The sequence below is a fragment of the Oryctolagus cuniculus genome, chromosome 4 (assembly GCF_051225735.1).
Source record: "Oryctolagus cuniculus isolate XC-2025 breed Fujian yellow rabbit chromosome 4, ASM5122573v1, whole genome shotgun sequence".
Taxonomy (NCBI): domain Eukaryota; kingdom Metazoa; phylum Chordata; class Mammalia; order Lagomorpha; family Leporidae; genus Oryctolagus; species Oryctolagus cuniculus.
Window position 1 is genome coordinate 139551747 of NC_142870.1, and position 24867 is coordinate 139576613.

General features: G+C 37.8%; 1 protein-coding gene across 13 annotated transcripts in view; it reads left to right on the top strand.

Annotated features, from left to right (window-relative positions):
* XRN1 (5'-3' exoribonuclease 1) overlaps nucleotides 1-24867 on the top strand; it is a 122002-nt gene that overhangs the window by 50384 nt on the left and 46751 nt on the right. For 12 of the 13 annotated variants that reach the window (XM_008266280.5, XM_008266277.5, XM_002716565.6 and 9 more), the window contains exons 19-27: nucleotides 437-540; nucleotides 4601-4732; nucleotides 10293-10455; nucleotides 12786-12899; nucleotides 15483-15581; nucleotides 17914-18029; nucleotides 18544-18690; nucleotides 21153-21242; nucleotides 21731-21866. In XM_008266280.5, coding sequence (XP_008264502.3) covers nucleotides 437-540; nucleotides 4601-4732; nucleotides 10293-10455; nucleotides 12786-12899; nucleotides 15483-15581; nucleotides 17914-18029; nucleotides 18544-18690; nucleotides 21153-21242; nucleotides 21731-21866 — 1101 coding nt within the window. Of the gene's footprint in view, nucleotides 1-436; nucleotides 541-4600; nucleotides 4733-10292; nucleotides 10456-12785; nucleotides 12900-15482; nucleotides 15582-17704; nucleotides 17847-17913; nucleotides 18030-18543; nucleotides 18691-21152; nucleotides 21243-21730; nucleotides 21867-24867 lie in introns of all 13 variants that reach the window. The other variant, XR_016232749.1, reaches the window with a different exon arrangement.

Below are 24867 nucleotides of genomic sequence, written 5' to 3' on the forward strand. Positions count from 1 at the left end.
AGAAAACTGAGAATTATTTAAGATGGATGATTTGCCCAAGATTATTATGACTGAAAAGAGAGAGAACCTAAATTTGGACCTTAGTCTCCTGATTTTAAATCTACTATTCTTTTTTCCATTATATTTAGCACAAATTGAAATTAAATTATATTTCTTACATTCTGTTTTAAATATCTATTTCTTGAGAAATGATGAATAGCCCTTTTCTAGACATTTCTTTTTCTCCTCACTTTTCTTAGTTAACATGAGAAAAATAAAGATATGAGTCTAATTAGTAGAATCATGAAATTTTACAACTGGATAGAATTTTGTAAAAACTACTCCAACTTGATCACTTAACAAATTAAAAAATTAATTGGAGATTGAAAAATGTTGCCTGTGTAAAGTTTTCTCTTGGACCTAATGCATGAATGAACTTTTCTGCTTTTAATTTAAGAGTATAGAAAATGTAGCTTCATCTGTACTTGGAAAGTCTGTCTTTGTTAATTGGCCTCACCTTGAAGAAGCTAGAGTTGTGGCTGTATCAGATGGAGAAACTAAGTAAGTAAAATTTGGTTTATCATTTTTAAACTTACAGTTATTTGCTTTTATGGCTTTTATTGATTCATTTTTTTTTCACTGATAAAATTATTCTGAGAACATTTACCACCGCAGTGAAATAAGTCTTTAATCACACCATTCAAAGTAATGTCAGTATTGAGAGTTTATTGTAAATCCTTTGAGATATTTTAGATGCATATGTTGTGTTTTGCTTTCATTTTCCCTTCTTATCCTCTTAATAGCTTGCAAGGTTTTTTGTTTGTTTGTTTGTTTGTTTTTAAGATTTCTTTATTTATTTGAAAGCCAGAGAGAGAGAGAGAGAGAGGTGTCTTCCATCCGCTGGTTCACTCCCCAAATGGCTGCAACTGCTCTAGCTACACCAATCCAAAGCCAGTAGCCAGGAGCTTCTTCCTGGTCTCCCATGCAGGTGCAGAGGCCTAAGGACCTGGGCCATCCTCTACTGCTTTCTCAGGCCATAGCAAAGAGCTGGATTGGAAGTGGAGCAGCCAAGACTCGAACCAGCACCCATATGGGATGCAAGCATTGCAGATGGCAGCTTTACCCGCTACGCCACAGCACTACCCCTTGGAAGTTTTATATCCTAATTCTTTCCTTAGCAGTTGTTATCATTACATTATTAATGTAAATATAATTAAGCAAATATAATTCTCTTTTGAGAATAATTGATAGCATATAAGACCTTACCTTTACCATGTTCCTCTTATGCTTCATTTAAGTAATAATGTTTTTAAAATACATGTTTTAACTTTAAGAATAATTTATTCACATTTTATTCAAGTTCAGAATCATTTTATCAAGAATAGTTATTTAAGCTTTTATTTGTTATTTTTTACCATTATTTTGTGTAAACCTTGTCTTCCTGATTTCTTGTTCTTTTGTTACTTTCCATGTGGCAAGAATATTCTGAAGTAATTTTTTTCAGAAAAAAATGGGTGGGTGTTATGTTTTCTGAGTTACTGCATGTCTAAAATATCTTTCCCGTTCCCCCCGGTTTTCTTCACACATGAATTTAGAATTTTAGAGGAATAATCCTTTTTCCTTAGCTCACATACATCTCTTCTTGAATATTGTTGATGAGAAAGAAATCAATGCCAGTTTGTTTTTTTCCCTTTGTTGGTATCTACTTTTCTGTAACAATCCTGAGGAATATTTTTTAATCATCAAAATGCTGTTCACCTACTTTTTTGATGAAGTCCAGTTTTATCAGATTTTTTCTTTATGCCTTTGGTATCAGGTCTAAAAATACACATAGCCATAGATCCTCATTGTCTCATTTTTTGGGAAAAGTTTTATAGTTTATCTCCTTGTACAGTAAATCAGTAATCCATTTTGAATTAATTTTTATATAAAGCATGACATTTAAATCAGGTTTCATATATTTGCCTAGGAGTATTCAGTTGCTCTGGCATCATTTATGCAAAAGACCTTATATAAATTTTAGGATATGTCTATGAAAAATGTGGAAGGGATTTTGATAGAAATTATATGAAGCCTATAAACTAATTTGAGGTTTGACATCTCTACTATATTATCTTCTAAACCATGAACACAGTTATGTTGCTGTTTATTTAAATCTTTTATTTCTTTCATCAGTGGTTTTTTTTTTTTTTGCATCATACAGTTCATATACATGTTTTCTAGATTTATACCTAAGTATTTATTTTTCTTGGAGCAACTATAAATGGTAGTTGTGTTTTAAATATGATTCCCAAGTTAGGACATAGAAACACATTTATTTTTTATTTGTTGATTTATATCCTACAACCTTACTGAGCTTACTTTTTGGCCTTTTATTTTTGATGAGTCCTGCTAGTTATTTTGTAGAATTGTCAGTTTAACTATTGTTGCTCATAGTGTCATTTAGTTTGTTTTTGTTTGTTTGTTTGTTTGTTTTTGACAGGCAGAGTGGATAGTGAGAGAGAGAGACAGAAAGGTCTTCCTTTTGCCGTTGGTTCACCCTCCAATGGCCGCCACGGCTGGCGCACTGCGGCCGGCACATCGCGCTGATCCAAAGCCAGGAGCCAGGTGCTTCTCCTGGTCTCCCATGGGGTGCAGGGCCCAAGCACTTGGGCCATCCTCCACTGCACTCCCGGGCCACAGCAGAGAGCTGGCCTGGAAAAGGGGCACCTGGGACAGAATCCGGCGCACCGACCGGGACTAGAACCCGGTGTGCTGGTGCCGCAAGGTGGAAGATTAGCCTATCGAGCTGCAGCGCCGGCCTCGTAGTGTCATTTAGCTTGGTCTTTTATCTCACATATATCCCATAACTTAGAAATTAGATCTAGTGGTTGATTTGATTCAGATGAAACATTTTTGACAAAAATATGTACTTTGTATTAAACTTTTAAGTATTTTTAATTCTTCAATATGCTTGCTTTTTGTTACATAGTTTCTTAAAGAAAAAAATAATTTACTTTTAATTTCCTATTGAAATTCTTATTTATTTATTTATTTATTTGAAAGGTAGAGTTGCAGAGAAGGAAAGGCAGAGGCAGAAAGGGAGAAGTCTTCCATCCACTGGTTCACTCCCTAAATGGCCACAACAGCCAGACCAAAGCCAGGAACCAGGAGCTTCATCCAGGCTTATCACGTGGGTGCAGGGGCCCAAGCACTTGGGCCTTCCTCCACTGCCTTCCCAGGCACATTACCAGGGAGCTGGATGGGAAGCAGAGCAGCTGGGACTCAAACTGGCACCCATATGGGATGCCAACACTGCAGGCAGTGGCTTAACCTGCTCTGCCACATTATCAGCCTCAATTCTATTGAAATCCCTTGCAAGTCCTTGGTCTATGGTTTATATTACAGTACCTTTTTTTTTTTTTTTGAAGATTTATTTATTTATTTGAAAGGCAGATTTACAGAGAGGCAGAAAGAGAGGTCTTCCATCTGCTGGTTCACTCACCAAATTGCTGCAATGGCTGGAGCTGTGCAGTTCTGAAGCCAGGAGCCAAGAGCTTCTTCTGAGTCTCCCAAGCCGGTACAGAGACCCAAGGACCCAGGCCATCCTCTACTGCTTTCCCAAGCCACAGCAGAGAGCTGGATTGGAAATGGAGCAGCTGGACTTAAAACAGCGCCCATATGGGCTGCCAGCATTGCAGGTGGCAGCTTTATTCATAATGCCACAATGCCGGCCCTGTGCTTTTTTTTTTCTTTTTTTTTTGAGATTTTGTTTATTTATTTATTTGAGAGGTAAAGTTACAGAGAGGCCGGCGCGGCTCACTAGGCTAATCCTCCACCTTGCGGCGCCGGCACACCGGGTTCTAGTCCCGGTCGGGGCGCCGGATTCTGTCCTGTTTGCTCCTCTTCCAGTCCAGCTCTCTGCTGTGGCCCAGGAGTGCAGTGGAGGATGGCCCAAGTGCTTGGGCCCTGCACCCTCATGGGAGACCAGGAGAAGCACCTGGCTCCTGGCTTTGGATCAGCGCAGTGCGCCGGCCGCAGCACACTGGCCGCAGTGGCCATTGCGGGGTGAACCAATGGCAAAGGAAGACCTTTCTCTCTGTCTCTCTCTCTCACTGTCCACTCTGCCTGTCCACAAAAAATAAAATAAAATAAAATAAAATAAATTAAAAAAAATAAAGTTACAGAGAGAGGGAGAGACAAGGAGAAAGGTCTTCCATCCCTTCCATCCACTGGTTCACTCCCCAAGTGGCTGCAACTGCTGGTACCGATCCATAGCCAGGAGCCAAGAGCTTCTTCCAGGACTCCCACACAGGTGTAGGGGCCCAAGGACTTGGGCCATCTTCTACTGCTTTCCCAGGCCATAGCAGAGAGCTGGATCAGAAGAGGAGCAAGCCAGGACATGACTCAGCACCCATATGGGATTCTGGAGCCTCCAGCAGAGGCTTAGCACACTATTCCACAGCGCCAGCCCTATATTACAGTTCTCAAAAGGAGGCTTGCTCATTCCTCTCTCTCTCTCTTTCTCTCTTTCTTTTTGTTACCTCATATAGAAATGTTTTCATTTTTAAAAATACTGCTGTTAAAACTCTATGTTAAACCGTAAGTTTTGGGTTATATAGTTTTTATTTTAATTTCTAAGGTTTTACTTGGAAGAACCTCCAGGAACGCAGAAACTTTATTTGGGAAGAACTGCCCCACCGTCTAAAGTGGTCCATCTTGGGGATAAAGAACAATCTAACTGGGCAAAAGAAGTACAAGGAATTTCAGAACAGTGAGTATCATGAAAAGTATTTAATGTCATAGAACTAGGATCTATTTTAATGTATTCATCCTCTTACTAATTTTCAATTTACCATAGTGCTTACTCTGCATATTGACTGCATCTTCATCCCATATTCTAAATATAATAATGAGTTCTAGTTTAAAATAGTGTCTAGTTACCAGAAGTCAAATTATCCAGTTGGTTGTTTTGGTTTTTTATGATTGATTTATTCATTTTTTAAAAGTTACAAACAGAGGGAGAGAGAGATCTTTCATCCACTGGTTCATTCCCTAAATGGCTGCAATGGCCAGGGCTGGGCCAGGCCGAAGCCAGGGGTTTCATCCGGGTCTCAATGCTTAGGCCATCTTCCACTACTTTTCCCAGGCCAGTAGCAGGGAGCTGGATCAGAAGTAGAACAGCTGGGACATGAATTGGTAGTGCCCATATGGGGTGCCACTGAGGCAGATGGCAGCTTTACCTGCTACGCCACATTACCAGCCCCAACCTTGTCCAGTTTGTCACTAAAATAATTCATGAAGTGCAGAAAAAAAAATAGAATGACATGATCACTTAATATTATTAAGAATAACATTTAGTATGTTACTTAAACTTCAAAGTTATTTTTATTAGGCATAAGGCCATTGAATTTTTTGGCTACATGTAAGTAATGAAGAAAATATGAAGACCTTTTGTTCCTCATCCTCTCCCCTTGTCCACTCCCCTTGGTCCTTCTCTACCCAACTCTGTATACCTCTGAGTATAGAAACATACAGGGTAAACATCCAACAACCACACTAGGGTGGGTTCTCATTAGAATCTAATTATGAAGGTCACCAGAGTGCTTTGTATCCTGTGATCTCACCCTGACAGTACCTGTCCTTCTGTATCCAAGTACCAAAACAGAAAAATAGAGACCAGTAGTGGTACATGAAATGGTGGTATAAATGTACCTCCATCAGCCTCTCTGTTTAAACTATAATCACATGCACTGAAAGCTTTTGAAGAATTCAGAGAGACTCTTCTATAATTTTGGAACTAATACCAGGCCATAATATTCTTTTTCAAAGATGATAAAACAGGGAAAATGTATAAAGACCATGAAAAACCATCCAGCATAGAAAATAACATAGCTCCCAAGAGATGGAGGTACAATGTATTTTTGCCTTTCAATAATATAAATAAGATATTCCTTTCATAACTCACATTCTGAATTTTCTTTTATGCCATATAAATAAAATCACACTAAAGGTGCAGGCCTTTAGCCCAGTGGGTAATGCTACTTGGGACACCCACATCCCATGTCAGAGTTCCGGAATTCATTTCTTGGCTCCATTCCTGATTCCACCTTCCTTTATGCTGGGAGACAGTGCCTAGGATGGCTCAAACAGCTGAGTCCCTGCGCCCAAATTAGAGATCCGGTGGAGGCTCCTGGATCCTGCCTTTGGATCGGCTCAGCTCTGACTGTTGAGGCCATTTGGGGAGTGAACTAGCAGAGGGACACTCTCTCTCTCTCTCTCTCTCTCTCTGTCTACCTCTCTCTGTAACCGTGTCTTTCAAATAAATAAAATCTAAAAAAAAAATTAAACTTATTTGTATGATTTAATACCTCTTTCTTTTATAAGTATGCTCCATGAAGATAGGGAACATACCTTGTTTTTTTGTTTTGTTTGTTTTGAAAATGTATTAATTTGAAAAGCAGAGTTACTGTGGCCAGCACTGTGGCACAGTAGGTTAATCCTCCACCTGTATCCCAGCACCGGCATCCCATTTGGGTGCCAATTTGAGTCCCAGCTGCTCCTCTTCCAATCCAGCTCTCTGCTATGGCCTGGGAAAGCAGAAGATGGCCCAAGTCCTTGGGCCTCTGCACCTGCGTGGGAGACCCAGAAGAAGCTCCTGGCTCCTGGCTTTGGATTGGCTCACCTCCTGCCATTGCAGCCATTTGGGGAGTGAACCAGCAGATGAGTTATAGAAAGAGAGAGAGACAGAGACGTCTGCTGGTTCACTCTCCAAATGGACGCAATGTCCGGGGCTAGGCCAGGCTGAAGCCAGGAGCCTGGAACTCCATCCAGTTCTCCCATGTAGGTGGCAGTGGCTCAAGCACTTGGGCCATCTTCACTGCCTTCTCAGGTGCATTAACAGAGAGCTGGATCACAAGCAGAGCAACAAGGACTAGAACTGGCACTCATATGGGATGGCAGTGTCACAGGCAGCGGTTTAACATGCTGTGCCAAAACACCAGCCCTGGAACATACTTGTTTTTTGTTTCTTTTTAAAGATTTTATTTATTTATTTGAGAGGTAGAGTTACAAACAGTGAGAGGGAGAGACAGAGAGAAAGGTCTTCCGTCCGTTGGTTCACTCCCCAAATGGCTGCAATGGCCGGAGCTGCGCCAATCCAAAGCCAGGAGCCAGGAGCTTCTTCCAGGTCCTTCATGTGGGTGCTGGGACCCAAGGACCCGGGCCATCTTCTGCTGCTTTCACAGGCCACAGCAGAGAGCTGGATTGGAAGAGGAGCAGCCGGGACTAGAAATGGCACCCATGTGGGATGCTGGTACCACAGGTGGAAGATTAATCCACTGTGCCACCGCGCCGGCCCCCATACTTGTTTTTGTCACCAGTTTATTCTCATTTCTTGACTAGTACCCTAGGCACTCAGTAATTTTTGTTGAGTGAAAGTTTAGTCAAGACTCTTGATTGAAAAAAATAAATTCCTTGAAAATGATTCAGAGAAAGGAATAGCAGCAGATATTGAAAAAGATGAAGTAAGAAAGGGAAAAGGGTTAAGTCCCAGCTCCCTGCTCATGCAAACCCTGGGAAGCAGAGGATGATTGCTCAAGTGCTTGCATCGCAGCTCTCTGGATTAGATTCCTGACTCTCAGATTCAGCCTGGCCCAACCCTGGCCTTTGCAGACATTTGGGAAATGACCTGGAGGATGGAAGCTCATCAAACAATTTTTTAAATATATATACACACATATATGTATAAATGACTATGAAAATATGTTATATAATTGTGCATATTGTAAATTGTATATATGATTCTCATTTGTTTGAAACAAATTAAATATGATTATAATAATGAGTTCACTAGTCATCTGGGCATACTGAAATCAGTGAGCAAAAAGATCATGCTGAGGATACTCTCAGTAAATAGTACAAAAGCACAAAGAGCTGAAAAAAAGTGTAGCCAGAATTTGGGACAGACATTTAGCATAGCCATTAAGGTGTCCACATCTCATATCCGAGTACAGGTTCAATTCCTGGCTCAATTTCCTGATTCTAGCTTCCTGCCAGTACAGATTCTGAAAGGCAGCCATGATGGCTCAAGTAATGAGTTCTTTGCTCACATGTGGAAGACCCAGATTGAGTTCTTGGCTCCTGGTTCAACCTGTCCCAACACCAGGCATTTGAGACATTTGAGGAATGAATCAGCTGATGGGAACTCTGTCTGTGTCTCTCTCTGCCTCTCAGATAAATAATTTTTTTAAGAAATATTGTCAGGCTGGCACCACGGCTCAATAGGCTAATCCTCCGCCTGCGGCACCAGCACCCCAGGTTCTAGTCCCAGTTGGGGTGCTGGATTCTGTCCCGGTCGCTCCTCTTCCAGGCCAGCTCTCTGCTATGGCCCGGGAGTGCAGTGGAGGATGGCCCAAGTGCTTGGGCCCTGCACCCACATGGGAGACAAGGAGGAAGCACCTGGCTCCTGGCTTCGGATTGGTGCAGTGCGCCAGCTGCAGCAGCCACTGGAGGTAAACCAACGGCAAAGGAAGACCTTTCTCTCTGTCCCTCTCTCTCACTGTCCACTCTGCCTGTCAAAAAAAAAAAAAAGAAAGAAAAAGAAAAGAAATATTGTCAGATACCCCATATCTATCTAGGAAGATTTCTACAAAGTAAAAATAGAAAAGAAATAAGATCATATCCCCTAGATGAAGGGATTGGCAGACATCTTTTTAAAAGTCCAGATCCATGGCCGGTGCCATGGCTCACTAGGCTAATCCTCTACCTGCGGCGCCGGCACCCCAGGTTCTAGTCCTGTTTGGGGCGCTGGATTCTGTCCCGGTTGCTCCTCTTCCAGTCCAGCTCTCTGCTGTGGCCCGGGAGTGCAGTGGAGGATGGCCCAAGTGCCTGGGCCCTGCACCTACATGGGAGACCAGGAGGAAGCACCTGGCTCCTGGCTTCGAATCGGTGCAGCGCGCCGACCGCAGCGGCCATTTGGGGGGTGAACCAATGGAAGGAAGACCTTTCTCTCTGTCTCTCTCTCTCTCTCTCTCTCTCACTGTCTAACTTTGCCTGTCAAAAACAAAACAAAGTCCAGATCCAAAATATTTTAGGCTTTGGAGACTTCTCAGTATCTGTCACAACTATTCAGCTCTGCCGTTATAGCACAAAAGCAGCCATAAACAGTAAGTAAAAGGTGACTTTTTTCAATAAAACTTAAAGCAGAGTGGTCCTTTAACCTAGTGGTTAAAATGCCTGAATCCCCTAGGAGTACCTGTATTTGATTCCCAGCCTCAGCTCATGACTTCAGCTTCCTGCCAGTGCAGACCCTGGGAGGCAACTGTGATGGCTTTACTTACTGGGTTCCTACCACTCACATGGGAGGACCTGGATTGCATTCTCAGCTCCCAGCGTTAGCCTGGCCCAACCCTGGCCATTGCTAGCATTTGAGGAATAAAGTAAGAGATGGCCACTCACTCTTATCTCTCTGCCTTACAAACAAATGAAAATAAGTAAATAAAAGAACTGGAGGCATTCTGTATTTGGCCCCAGGCCATAGTTTGCAGCTCCTGGTTTGAGATTGAAAAGGCCCATCAAAAGGGCCTAATCTGATTAGCTTGCTATCTCTGGATTTGCCTATTCTGATATTTCATATAAATAGAATCATACAACATGAACTTTTGCATCTGGCCTCTTTCACTTAGCATGTATTTGAATTTCATATACACTGTATTATGTGTCAGTGCTTATTCCTTTTCATAGCTCAACAGTATTCTATTGTGTGGATATACCATCTTTTGTTTGTCTATTCAACTAGTTACCATTTGAGTTGAGGGCTTTTTACTGAAGAGCTTTGGGGCTATATAAACATTTACATGTCCGTATTTGTTTGCATACCTGTTTTCAATTTTTGGGGTAGGAGGTAAATATCTAGAAGTAGAATTGCTGGGTCATATGGTAACTCTATGTTTATCCTTTTGAAGAATTGCCAGACTATTTTTCATAATGGTTGCATGGTTTGACATTCTAACCAGCAATATACAGTGTTCTAATTTCTCCACATCAAACACATTTGTTGTCTCTTCCTCCCTACCACCACCCACCACTTTTTAAAATTATAGCCATCTTGATGGCTGTGAAACACAGGAGTTTCTTACAGCTTTGTGAGTTCTCAGTGGGGGAAGTCTCCACAAATTTTTAAAGTAAATAACATAAAAAGTCTTAAGTATGGTACCTACAACTACCAGCATTATTTATTTGAAGTTTATCTAAACATTTAATTTTTAGTTCATAGTCTGCAGGATGATTTTCACCCTAGAATAAAAACATATACATATTTATATTTCTTTTAGCTACTTGAGAAGAAAAGGAATAATAATAAATGAAACATCTGCAGTTGTGTATGCTCAGTTACTCACGGGTCGTAAATATCAAATAAATCAAAATGGTGAAGTTCGTCTAGAAAAACAATGGTCAAAACAAGTTCTTCCTTTTGTTTATCAAACTATTGTCAAGGTAAGACTGCATCAATTTGAGTCTCAATTTTATATTTTTTTAAAGATTTATTTATAATTAGAGAGGTCTAGTACAGAGAGAGGGAGAGACAGAAAGAAAGGTCATCCATCTGCTGGTTTACTCCACAAGTCGCCACAACAGTGGAGCTGGTCTGATCTGGAGCCAGGAGCCAGGAGCTTCTTCCAGGTATCCCATGTGAATGCAGGGACCCAGGCCCCTAGGCCATCTTCTACTGCTTTCGCAGGCCATCAGCAGAGAGCTGGCTCAGAAGTAGAGAAGCTGGGACTTGATTTGAGATGCTGGTGCCACAAGTGGATGCTTAACCTACTATGCCACAGCGCCAACCCCTCAGTTCTATCTTAATGTATACTATTACATATTACATTGGGAAAATACTATCATGAATATTTATTTATAAATGAAAAATAATTTAGCAGTGCTTTTGAAATACCTTAGTATTTTTTTAAAATACTACATAGTTTTTGAAGTACCTTAGCCTTTATGAAATATATTACATGTTCAAATACTCACTATATATACATTTAGAGAACTTGTCAATTTTTTTAAGGACTTAACCTCTAAAAAAATGTATTAACTTACACTCTTACATTTTTATTTTTATCCTTCAAAAATGTTTACCTTAAGTGAACTAATAAACATGAAGCCATTTTCTTTTGTGTTTATAATTTCAGATTTGGCAAGGAGACAAAAGTACAGTAATCCCCCCTTATCTGAGGCTTTGCTTTCAGTTACTCATGCTTAACTGCAGCCCAGAAATATTAAATGGAAAATGCCAGAAGTAAACAATTAATGTGTTGTAAATTGTGCACCATTCTGAGTAGTGTGGTAAAATCTTACGCCATACTGCCCGGGATGAGAATCATACCTCTGTCTAGAGTACCCATGCCTGCACATTGTAACTTAATGACCATCTCGTTACTCAGATTTACCATCATGGTATTGCAGTGCTTGTTTTCAACTTACTTTTATTTTACATAAGGGTAAGAATAATGATGCTGGCAATTCAGATAGAGCAAAGATAAGCTGTGACATGCTTCTTTTAAGTTAAAAAAGTGAAAATTCTCAACCTAATAAGGAAATGTTAAAAAATCATATCCTGAAGTTGCTAAGATCCACTGCAAGCTGGCGCCGCGGCTCACTAGGCTAATCCTCCGCCTTGCGGCGCCGGCACACCAGGTTCTAGTCCCGGTCAGAGTGCCGGATTCTGTCCAAGTTGCCCCTCTTTCAGGCCAGCTCTCTGCTATGGCCAGGGAGTGCAGTGGAGGATGGCCCAAGTACTTGGGCCCTGCACCCCACGGGAGACCAGGAGAAGCACTTGGCTCCTGCCATCGGATCAGCGCGGTGCGCCGGCTGCAGCGTGCTGGCCGCGGCGGCCATTGGAGGGTGAACCAATGGCAAAGGAAGACCTTTCTCTCTCTCTCTCACTGTCCACTCTGCCTATCAAAAAAAAAAAAAAAAAAAAAAAAAGGATCCACTGCAAGAACAAATCTGCACTCTGAAATTGTGTGGAAGGGAAAAGAAATCCATGCTAGTTTTGCTGCTGTACTTCATACTGCAAAAGTTACAGCCACAGGTTTGATAAGTATTTATTCGTATCATTATATAGGCATTATTATATCATTTCACATCTCACATCTTACACCATCTCACTTATTATATCATCTCACATCTCGAATTATTATATCATCTCACATCATTACCAAAAGGATGATTACAGGAGAGAAAGAGAAGGACCATGTTCATATTACAGTATATCATTAACATTGTTTTTAATTGTCATTAATCTCTTATTGTGCCTTATTTATAAATTAAACTTTATCATGGATTTGAATGTATAGGAAAAATATAGTTCAGTACTATGCTCAGCTTCAGGCATCCATGGCCAGGGCCTTGGGAGGAAGTGTTCTTAGAACACTGTGTGTTGTGATCCTGTAATTTGTGGGTACCGTATAGTTGAAGTGACTAGAGCACAGACTGCCAAAGTGCCTTTTTAGCTTTGTAGCCTTAGACAGGAGTCACTGCCCTTCTCTGCCCTCATTTCTTCATCCGTAAAGGGAAGCTGATAATGGGTTCTGCCATAGGAGATTGTCTTGGGAATTAAATGAATTACATAAATGTGTGAAGTACCTAGAAGAGTGTCTGACATATAACCTGTTAATAAATTTTATATGCTGGTATTATTGTATGGAAAATATTTGCATTTAACTTTTTGTAGACAACATAGACATACCAACCATAGGAGAAAAAACTTGTACAATTTATAGATATTTTGACTATGATGATTTACTTTTCTGTTTCATTTTACACAGGACATCCGAGCTTTTGACTCCCGTTTCTCCAGTATCAAAACATTGGATGATTTGTTTCCTCCTAGAAGTATGGTCTTTATGCTGGGAACCCCCTATTATGGCTGCACTGGAGAAGTTAGTTTCTGTAATTACTACAAAATTTTTTCTGGTTTCAAATTAATATGATTATTTAACTTTTCTTCATTTAGGTGTAAAATAAAATATAATATTGAAAGAAAAAAATAAGAAAAAAGCCCATTCATGCAACTTAACAGGGACGATATTTGATTATATGAGGATATTTCAAAAAGTTTGTGGAAATGTGTATTGTAAAAAAAAAATACATGGAGTTCTATTTTTTAACCAAAATTATTTTTTTAGTTCTACCTTTTCATGAACTTTATGAAGCTCCCTTATGTATCTTTATTCTTGAGATTAGGGTCAGGCAGTGAAAAAGAAATTCAAATCCTGATCTCTTTTTTAATAAGTTTTACTGTTTTAGTATAGCTAAAGCAATTCTGAAACTAGTTTATATTACAGGACTAAAATAAATTGCAACTGTCTTGATGTTTTGAGGAAATCCCATTCCTATATGGAAAACGTACATACAGATATGGAATGGGGGAAACAAAGAACCTGTGAGGACAAATTTGAAACTATTAGTGGATTTGTAAAATACATATGTATATAGATAGACACATGTATATGTGTGTGTGTATATACATACAAAGGACTTCATAGAGTTTATGAAAAACTCAAAAGATAAGTGTATTTTGGTGCAGAAAAAAAATTGGAAATCCGTTCATTATTTTTTCATATTATACATTTTATGCAAACTTTTTGAAGACCACTCATATGTGTGCATATATATCCATGTATGCAAGTATTTTCTAGTTCTGTTTGCTCAAAAGAGGAAGAAGCAAAGATACACCCTAGTAGCAGTGAACACATATGACACATGTGACTAGAGATCTCAATCTCTAGTACCATGCCCTGCTAAGAGGAACAGAGTTCCTTGGAGAATGATGGAAATTTATGATGTAAACACAGGAATCCAGTTAAAGGGGCTCCTCCACTGGCTAGATTTCAGATAATTTTAAGTGCCAAAATAAGTAAGTTCAGTGATGAATTGTAAACCACTGAGGGAAAAGAGGAATCCATAATTCCATAGTGATTAAAAAGATAAATAAATAAGGAAGGGGGCCTCTTATTTATAGTGTAAATGTTTAGAGAGGTCTGGAGTTAGAAAACCATTTGCAACCACGTTGATAAAGATTGAATCAGATAAGAATCATCATTGGAAATAAATCTAGGGGAAACTTTTAAACAGAAACAGGATATTTACATGGCTACAGTGTCTACCCACAGACTATTTATTAGCTTCAAGGCAGGGTCTGGACTGTGTCGTAGCAGGTTAAGCCACCACCTGTAGCACTGCTGCAGCACTGGCATCCCATATGGGTGCCGGTTCAATTCCCAGTTGCTCCTCTTCCAACCTATCTCCTTGCTAATGCACCTGGGAAAGCAGCGGAAAATAACACAAGTGCTCCTACCCTGGTGTGGGAGACTTGGAAGAAGATCCTGGCTCTGGGCTTGGCCTGGCTCAGCTTCAGCTGTTGCGGCCATTTGGAGAGTGAACCAGCAGATGGAAGATCTCTGTGTAATTCTGCCTTTTGAATAAAATAAAATAAATAAATCTTTTTAAAAAAAGTATATGTTAGCTGCAAGGGCAGCAACAAAAACAAAAACAAAAAGACTGTAATTATGCAGTGAGGAAATTGAGCCGCATCTTGTTGGTAAGATAAAAGTTGGTGTAACAGTGAAGCACAAGTGAAATTAATTTACATACCTACAGATGTGATACCCTGAGAAGGACACATCACCTATGGAATATTCTGTCTGAGGATGGATAACCTTAACATAATTATAAGGAAGCATCACACAAACTCAAAATGAGAAGTTGTCATTGTTGCTGTTTAAAGATAAGATCTAAAGTGAAGGATGAATTGTATTTCTCAAAATGACACTATTGTAAAAAAACAAAGACAGGTTCTGGGTATATTCCAAATTAAAGACTATTAAATGCAGTATCTAATATCTAACGACTAAATTGACTATCTAGTTCTAGCCTGACTCCTGCAGCAGAGCAAGAAAAAGTTGTATCAATGACATTATTAGGCCAATGACAAAATTGAAATATAGGCAGAAGCCTAGATAAAAGTATTATATCAATAAAAGTATTGTATCAATGTAAATTTATATACTTAATAACTATATTTTGGTCATATAATAAAATATCCTTAGGAAATATACACTGAATATTTAGAGATAAGCAACTTGATATGTAATATATCCCCAATGTAAATACACACAGAGTACACAAATGTTAAAGCCTTCAGCTTTACAAAGTTAGCAATAAGTGAATCTGGATAAATGTTTTCAGGTGTTCTTTGTACTGTTTTTATTTTTGTAACATTTTTGTACTTTGAAATTATATGAAAATAAGAAGAATTAAAGAATGATGAAAAACTATTAAAGCAAGGATACCATGACTGTTTACAGTATTACTACATCCACATGTAAATTCCAAGAGAATTTCCACTATTCATCTTGACTGGCATACTGTATTTCAGAAATAATACTTTTCAATAGGTAGAAAATTAATGAAATATAGTGAGAGACTAACACATACCATGATTTTTTGTTTCCCTCTCCAAGGTTCAGGATTCAAGTGATGTGATTACAGAAGGTAGGATTCGTGTGGTTTTCAGCATCCCATGTGAACCCAATCTTGATGCTTTAATACAAAACCAGCATGTAAGTACAGTAGTTGGTGTTTCATTTAAAATAAATAAAATTTTTAAATATTAGAAGGATCTTTTTGCAACCACCTTTGAATTTATTTCAGATATTTCAGTTAATACAGATTCCCTCATAATTGTGTATATTATTATTTTAAACTAAATGCAGAATCTGTGATCAGAACTTCATGTAAGTGGTTAGGGTGAAAAATACTGAAATTCCATTATTAGTCCATAATAGTTATTACGGATTATTGTGCTCAAGCTTTCAAGAAGTACATTGATTAACATACCCTCTGGGAATAGATTTAGGTGCTTAAACCTTTTATGATAATTCAAATCTTGCTTTCTGGTTAAGAGTGACAAATGACCTTTCTGCAAAGGTTGTTTAACATAGCTGAAAATGAACACTCTGAACTCTGGATATTATTGGGAAACTGCCTTTAAGTTCAGTTTGTTTTTTCAGAGCTTTTTCTTTAAAAATATTCAATAACCTTTCTTCTCCCTGTTAGATGGAAGAAAGTTTCTGAGGTCCATCATTTATTGTATTTTTTTAATTATTATTTTTATTGTATTTGAAATATAGATCTTTCATGCCCTCTTTTATTCCTGAAATGCCCATTAGAACCAGCGCTGGATCAGACTGAAGCTAGGAGCTAGAACTCATTCTGGGTCTCCCACATGGTTTTACTTAGTTGTTTTTGGTTTTGTTTTTATTTATTTACAATCAACTAGCTAGTGCTGCTTACCTCATGCTTTTATTTTTTTCCTAAGGGTGATGTCTAAAATATTACATCCTCTGAAATGAATTTCAGACATTAGGCATTGTTTCCTATCAAGAAACTTTATGTACTGAAGGCAAACACATCCCTAAAATCTTATCATCAGGTCTCCATTGGAGAAAGAATTTAGACAGCCTAGTCAGAAAACTAGATGAAGAAGTGGATGTTGGTTCTGGGAGCAAGTGAACTGCAGATGAACCTGCCCACCTACAGTGTACAGTGTTGATTGGTGTGCCTTGTCTGGTATACAGAGATACCTTTTTTAACTTTGAATCAAAGCACCTCCTATGTCTACCCAAATGTTCTCAGCTATCTAATACTTTGTAGCATATATGTGATGATTTCATTTGATTTTTAGTTATAGCATAATCTAATAGTTCTTGAAAGGAATACAGTGGTATTTCAGGCAGTGTAATTGTATATTAAATAGGACTGTCCTGCATATGGCAAGACAGTTGGAATCTTTGGCTCCTGGGTATGATGTACTAGTAGCCCGTGCCAGTTATTGTAACTGAATGTGCCCCTTCAAATTTCCATGTTAGAAAAATGGTACTACACCAGATTAAGAAATATTATCATCAATTTTCTGATCTATTCTGGAAAGCATACTTGATATTTGTTAACTTATTGCTAATTCTGATGTTTTTGTTGAGGAAAAATATATTCTTTACTAACATATTAACATTATCTTCCAGACCACCAATAAACTTATCCATTCAGGGGGCATTTTAGATAAAAATCAGTGTTAGTGGTGGTTGATTTAATTCCTTGCCAAGCTCTGGAAATTTATTTTGTTGACAATAAAATATAAATGTATTCATATTTAAATGTAAATTATACCTATAATTAATATGAATATAAGAATATTAACTAAGTATGTGGTTTTTTATATATTATTTTAAGAGTTAATGGTACTGAATTTGTGAGTTGTGTGCTTCCTGGTTAAAAATTATGATCTGATATACCTTTTTTTAATTTAACAACTTTCACAGTTTCTCCTTTGAGTACACAAATTAAGTTTGCATTTTATTGACTGTATTAATTATGAACATATATGTACTTGTTACTTCCATATAATAGTAAATATTAGGGGAATGGAATATTTATGTCCATATATGAAGGACAATTTAAAAGAAACACTTATTTTTGCTCAATAGCAGCAATTTTGATGACATGTTTTAATTCAGTGTAATAATTTTTGAGGAACTTTGCTAGGCCCACTAGTAATATGACAATCAGTAGGAAAAAAATCTTGCCTTGGAGTTTGCCATTTAGTACTTATAGTAGAGTTTATTTCTTGAGACAGTTTTACAAACTCTATATTTCCTCCCCCTTTCATCTATCATTGGGAATTCAGTCCTTTAAGGAGAAAGAGAGAGGAGCAGAAAAATTCTGCCTACAGATCCTTTCAAAAAAAAGGGGAAATGGATCTAAATGAGAATCCTTATATTGCCACAATCCAATGTTAGTGATGTCTTGATTATCTCCAGATTTTAAAGGTAAAGAAATAACGTTTAATGTAAACTTTTATTTCCATAATTGACTTTTTTGTTTTTATATTTAAAGAAATATTCTATAAAGTACAACCCAGGATATGTGTTGGCCAGTCGCCTTGGAGTGAGTGGATACCTTGTTTCAAGGTTTACAGGAAGTATTTTTATTGGAAGAGGATCTAGGAGAAAGTAAGTTTATGTTAGAGAAATTTACTTAAGTGGCAGAAAAATTAAATGCTAAAGATTAAATGCTTAATTTTTCAGTATTTCTTTTCTCTTATTAAGTGCTCTGAATTTCTTTTAAAATTGTACATAAATTCCTCTAATGGTGATCTTTCAATTGAATGGCACATGTTATAGGTGGTTGGAAAGACAGTTCTTATTTTTAGCAGCTAACAAAATGAACCTTGAAAAAAGGTATCAGAGGGTGTGTGTGAACCTCAATAATATATTTCCTTGCATTTTGTTACTTCATTTTCCTTTATAATTGCATAATTTATTTACATGCTTTAACTCAGGTTTTGAGGCTTTCCTCTAGTTTTTCAGTTATACTACTTTAGAAATAACCATAATAACTAAAATACAGAGTAATCAAAATTGAAATTTTCTAAGAATTAAAAGCAAAACATTTTATTTCAATAACATTTTAAAATGTGTGTGTGTGTGTGTGTGTGTGTGTGTTGTGTATATGGTTTAAATTCAGCCCTCATGGAGACCATAAAGCAAATGTGGGTTTGAATCTCAAATTCAACAAAAAGAATGAGGAGGTCCCTGGATATACTAAGAAAGTTGGAAGTGAATGGATGTATTCATCTGCAGCAGAACAACTTCTTGCAGAATACTTAGAGAGGTAAGTGCCTAGAAAGATCCTACGAGGTGTCCAGAATCTGGGAATGTGCTCTTTATTTTGCCTTACAGATACCAGTTTTAGAGGAAAATATTTTCTTTAGTAAAATGTGACATATACATACATGGAACATCACAGCTATTAACTAAATTAAAGTAGAAAAATTTCATACTATATTATCAAAAAGAAAACACATGATGAGAATTGACCTCAACTTTATATCACTAATTACTACTTTGCATACCTGTTTTAGTACTAAGAGGGCTAGTATGAATAAACAAAATAGCTCTTGGCAGAGTGGATTTTCCTGAGTCTTAACAACTCTAGGTTACTGAGCTTGAATTATTGAGCCTGCCTGGGTATAGAATCCTGTATTGGAGATTATTTTCTGCCAGAAATTTTGAAAACATTACTCCAACGTCTTCCACTATTGCTGTTGGTAAATCTTTTGCCGTTGTGATTTTGAATCTTTGTAAGTGATCAGTTTTCATTTTCTGAAATCTTTTTAGGATATTCCCCTTGCCAGTGCTGTTTGTGTGTGCCTTGGGATCATTTTTATTTCTTTCTGCTATTGAGTGCTTCACGCTTGTAACTGATACCCTTCCTTTCTTAGGAACATTCTTGTATTATATCTTTGGTAATTCCCTCCTCACCATTTTTTCTGTTTTCCCTTTCTGGGACTTTTATTAGTTAGATCTTAGACCCTCTGGATCAAGCTTCTTAATTTTTCTTATGTCATCTGAACCATTTCCTATATTATTATACTTTTGTTATACTCTGTGGTAAATTTCTTCATCTTTTGCTGTTTTTACTTATGTTGCATATAATAATTTTTAATTCCTTAAAATGTATCCTTGTATCCTTATTCTTTGGCTGTTTTTTTTTTTAAGCATCTTGTTCTTATAGTGAATGGAATGTCTTCTTTTCATTTCTGTATATATAGTGAGTCAAGATTTTTTTCTTTATATGTTCTGATTTCTTCCAATTCTTTGTTTCCTCTTTTGTTTGGGCTCCTTTCATGTTTAAGACTTACTTTCACTTCTCTAATGATTCTGCAAGTCCAATTATATTTGAGAATGGGATACTGAAATGCTAATTGGAAAGTTAGTGCACATGGGATGGCCTATCAGCACTTTGCTATTGCTAAAGAGGATCTAAAATCACTACCTGCATGTGTATCTTTTCTCTTTGATATTCCCAGAGAGGTGCCAGCCTCTTCCTTCAGGAATAGAAGTAAGAAACAAAACTAACAATATTTTGGAAATTAACCAGAGGAAGGGTTCTCATTATCTAAATGACACTGATATACTCCTAGATATCTCTTCAATACTGAAAGACATAGTCTCCCGGTAGCAGGTGTACTGCTCTCTGACAGCTCTCAGCTGTGAGCCCTCTTCAGGAATTGCCTGGATGATGAGAACTGCCTCAACTAAAGTTACATTCCCTTCCCACAATAACCCCAGAACAAGTACCTCATCTACAAGAAGGTGTAAAGGCCCAGTGAACCTGATTGCCCCATTTCAGGCCAAGTCTGAAGAGCCCTCCTGAATACTGACCTAAATCATATACGAGACCTAAACAAACTACAATCTTGACATTAGTCCAGGTGCAGCCTATCTGTTTTAAGCTTGAGCAGTCAGGCTAGGGGATTTCTGTGTTCTGCCAAGCAAATTGTGGTGTGCTGTTATTGTCTTAGTTTTAGACCATAGTCTCACGGTGGGGGATGATTTTTTCAAGGTGGAGCCTCATCTATATAAAATGGAGTCCTTACCCTCAGGGTATCACTTCATTACAAAGTTCTGTAGTTCAAATCAACTTGCTTTTTGGCTACTAGTGCTTTAGGATTTAGCTTATTCTTGGTTGTCAGATAAGTTAATATTAATCCAGGATCCAACTTCTAAAATTCTGTTAACTCATATATGCCATAAGATACTCTGCTTCTGTCTTCATCTATCTTTCTAGGTCTATGACCTTTGTTGTACTTCACTGTCATTTTAGTGGGCTGAGGAGGGACAAAGGATAAGAAATCTTCAATCTCATATACATACCTGAAAGTCTTCCACTATTTGGAAAGAACTATAGTTTAGAGGAATATATGTTTTAATTTTCTGTATTTAAAGAGTGCCCTAGCTTTGTTATGAAAATTAAAAAATGAACCTGTATAACTTTTGTGCATTTATAACCAGTTATTGTAATAAAAGAGGAATTAAAGTCATAATTGAAATTCTTTAAATTTTTGAATTAAACCATCTCTCCCTCAGAAAATGGGAATATTTTTGAGGGTCAAGGAATACCACGGTTTTCAAATTTTTGAGTCTTTAGCCTTTATTGATAATATCCCTTTTGATACTAATTAATCCTCGATGTATATGGATTCTTTAAGATCCAAAATATCTCATTGGAAGTTTATGTGAAGTTAACCATGTGTTTTTAAAAATAATATTTTTGTTTGTTTGCTTGACTAGAGCTCCAGAACTATTTAGTTATATAGCCAAAAATAGCCAAGAGGATGTATTCTATGAAGATGACATTTGGCCTGGAGAAAATGAGAATGGGTAAGCTAGATTTGTGGTATAAATTGTCTCATGGTTTAACTCAGTGATTCTGATGAAAGTTTATCTAGTTTATCAAAAATATTTTTAAGCCTGTGATTGAAAGAGGGGAGGGAGGGGTTTTGGTGGAAGGTGGTAGAGGATGATTGAGGGAGGGAAAGAGAAGGAACAGTTCCTGGGTAATGCATGAAAAACTAAAAAAGTTTTAAAGTTTTTAAAAATTTCTTTTACTACTTTTTTAGGATGTGTCTTGTTTCGTTTTTGCTTTTTAGAGCTTAATAAAAAATTTATTTTAGATACCAGTGATTTTGAACTAATTTTTTGTGATTTCTTATTGCTAAGAGGTAAAAATTATATGTGTTTAGTGACTAATTACTAATTATAAAATCTGATGTCAAAATTCACAGCCCTTAGAAAGTTTTTGTTAAATCTTTTATATAAGCCCTATAAAAGTTTTAATCAATGTGAAAAAAATATTGTTTTTACTGCAGTGCTGAGAAAGTCCAGGAAATTACGACTTGGCTAAAAGGACATCCTGTCAGTACTTTGTCTCGTTCTTCATGTGATTTACAAATTCTGGATGCAGCAATTGTTGAGAAAATTGAGGAAGAAGTTGAAAAGTGCAAGGTACTAACTTTTGCAGGCAAGATTATTAATGAGATTTGAAGTTAAATAAACTATAGGTTAATGTTACAAATAGCTCATTTCTGTTTCAAACAAATAAAACATACATTCAGTTGATTCTAATTAATGTCAAATAATTCTATAACTTAGGCTATTCTAACCATTCCCAACAGCCATGAATAAGTTTATCTGAATAAATATAAATATACTTAAATATATAAATCAAGATATTTAAATTTATATCTTTGTAGTGTTCCTAATTTTAAGAATATTTTGTGATCCTTGTCACAATAGAAAGTTTATTATTGGGAAAAAAAGATTAGTCCCCTGTTCCTTCCTGGTCTAGAACACGCTTTTCTTTTTAAGATTTTTTTTTATTTGAAAAGCCAGAGTTAGAGAGAATGAGAGAGATCTTACATATGCTGGTTCATGCCCCAAATGGCTGCAGCAACCCGAGCTGGTCAATCCGAAGCCAGAAGCCAAGAGCTTCTTCCAGGTCTCCCATGTGGGTTCAGGGGCCCAAGCACTTTGGCCATCTTCCACTGCTTTCCCAGGCACATTATTAGCAGGGAGCTGGATCAGAGGTGGAGCAGCCAGAATTCAAACTGGCACCCATATAGAATGCCAGTGTGGCAGGCGGCAGCTTTACCCACTACAGCACATCCCAGGCTAGGCCATCCTGAAGCCAGGAGCTTAGAACTCCATCCTGGTATCCCGCATGGGTGGCAGGGAATTGCTCTGCTTTCCCAGACACATTAGCAGGGAATTGAATCAGAAACAGAGCAGCTGGGACTCAAACCAATACTATGACACGGGATGCCTGAGTTGCTTAACCTGCTATGCTACAATACCAGCCCTTCAACAACATTTTTTTTTTTTTTCTTTTTAAGATTTATTTGTAAGGCAGAACTAGAGAGAGGGAGGGACAGAGAGAGAACTTCCATCAGCTGGTTCACTCCCCAAATGGCCGCAATGGCTGGGGCTGGGCCAGCCCAAAGCCAGGAACCTGGCCAGCCAGGAGCCAGGAGCTTCTTCCTGGTCTCCCATTTGGGTGCAGGGGCCCAAGCACTTGCATTGTCTTCTACTGATTTCCCGGGCCATTAACGGGGAGCTGGATCAGAAGTGGAGCAGCCAGGTTTGAGCAGCAGAAGTTTGAGCAGCACTCGAACCAGTGCCAAGATGGGGTGCCGGCATCGTGGGTGGCAGTTTTACATGCCACACAACACTGACCCCTCAACAACATTTTTTTAAGTCAGTTTTATTTACCAAACATTATAACTTTAGACCTCCAAATTTTATTTTAACCTGTTTTGATGCAGAGCTTTCTAAAATATTTGATACATTTTCCTTTACTTTACAAGCAGAAGATACACATTCACAATTGTAGGCAGTTATTTTGATTAAACATTTTTAAAAGTGTGCATATAGATGAGACAGAAATTTTTTAAGCCTGTTAATGTTTCAGAGAGGTACAGTATAAGTGATTTTTTTTCCTTTTAGTGTTATAATATCATTAGAGTAATAAAAAATTAGAAAAAAACTAAAAATAAAAACATTCTGAAGATAATTTAAACTTTTTTTTTTTTATAAAGCAGGGTCATCATTAAAAGTATCAGTTTTTTTTATTAGAGGTTCCCAAATACAATAGATTATCAAAATTACTGGTGAAGCTTTATAGAAATACACTTTCTGGATTCCATCCTGTAGCACTGCTTCTCAAACTTTAAGATGCAAACAGATCACCAGGGGATAGGGGAAAGTACTGGTTCTGATTCAGTGGGTCTAGTGTGAGGCTTGAAATTGTGCATTTTGAATAGCCAATTTCCATTATCTGTGCATTGGGGCCTACTGTAAATACTCCTTCGTTTTTTCATTTGCCTACTGAACCAGGCTTAATAGCCAGATCCTATAATCAATGTCATATTATAATAATGCCTAGGGATTTATTAGAGCATGTAAAGAGTTTTTTTTTTTTTCATATGCTATATGCCAGGCATAGTTCATTTGTCTGTTTTTTTTAATTCCTTTAAATCTGTTATATTATTTGTTCTTGCTATTGCAAATGAACACCATTTATACTACTACTAGAACTCCAGTCTGCTAAGGGCTGAGAGACAGATACCTTGTGAATAAGGCCTTCAGTGTTCAGCCTATTAAAATTGCAATGGGGCAGACATTTGGTGCAGCAGTTAAGGTACTGATGGTATGCCTGCATCCCATCTCTGAGTATCTGGGTTTGAGTCCTGGCTCCACTCTCAATTCCAGATTCTTGCTAATATGCACCTTGGGAGGCAGTAGGTCATAGCTCAAGTACTGGGAACCCTGCCACCCACATGAAAGATCCTTATTGAGTTCCAGACTCCTGGCTTCATCTGACCCAGCCCCAGCTGTTGGGGACATTTGGGAATTGAGCCAGTAGATGGAGAATGCCTGCCTTTGTCTCTCTGTCTCTCCTCCTCTTTCAATTAAATACAAATAAATAAATAAAATTTTAAAAAGAAAATTGCCTTGTTTCCCCTATAGTTCTACCTTAAATGCATTATTTTCCTCGATGCTTTTTACCTTCAAACAGCTATATATTTTCCTATTTTCTTGCCCGTTTTCATAAGTTTTTATTTATTTTCATTTTATTTGAAAGAGAAAGATCTTCCATCCACTGATCCACTATCCAAATGCCAGCAACAGCTGGGACTGGGCCAGGCTGAACCCAGGATCCTGAAGTTCAGTCCAGGTCTCCCACATGAGTGAAAGGGTCACAAGTGCTTAAGCCCCAAGAGCTGCCTCCCAGAGTGCACATTTGCAGAAACTGGATTGGAAGCTGAGTAGCCAGTACTCAGACTGCGCTCCAGTATGAAATGCGGGTATCCCAAGCAGTGACAACCACTGTGCCAAACACCCCCTTATTCTTTCCTATGTGTCTCCCTCAACTAGAATAAAAGAACAATTTGATGCTTTATCCCTAACATCTACATCAGTCAATACAAGGCACATAAATGGAAAACAG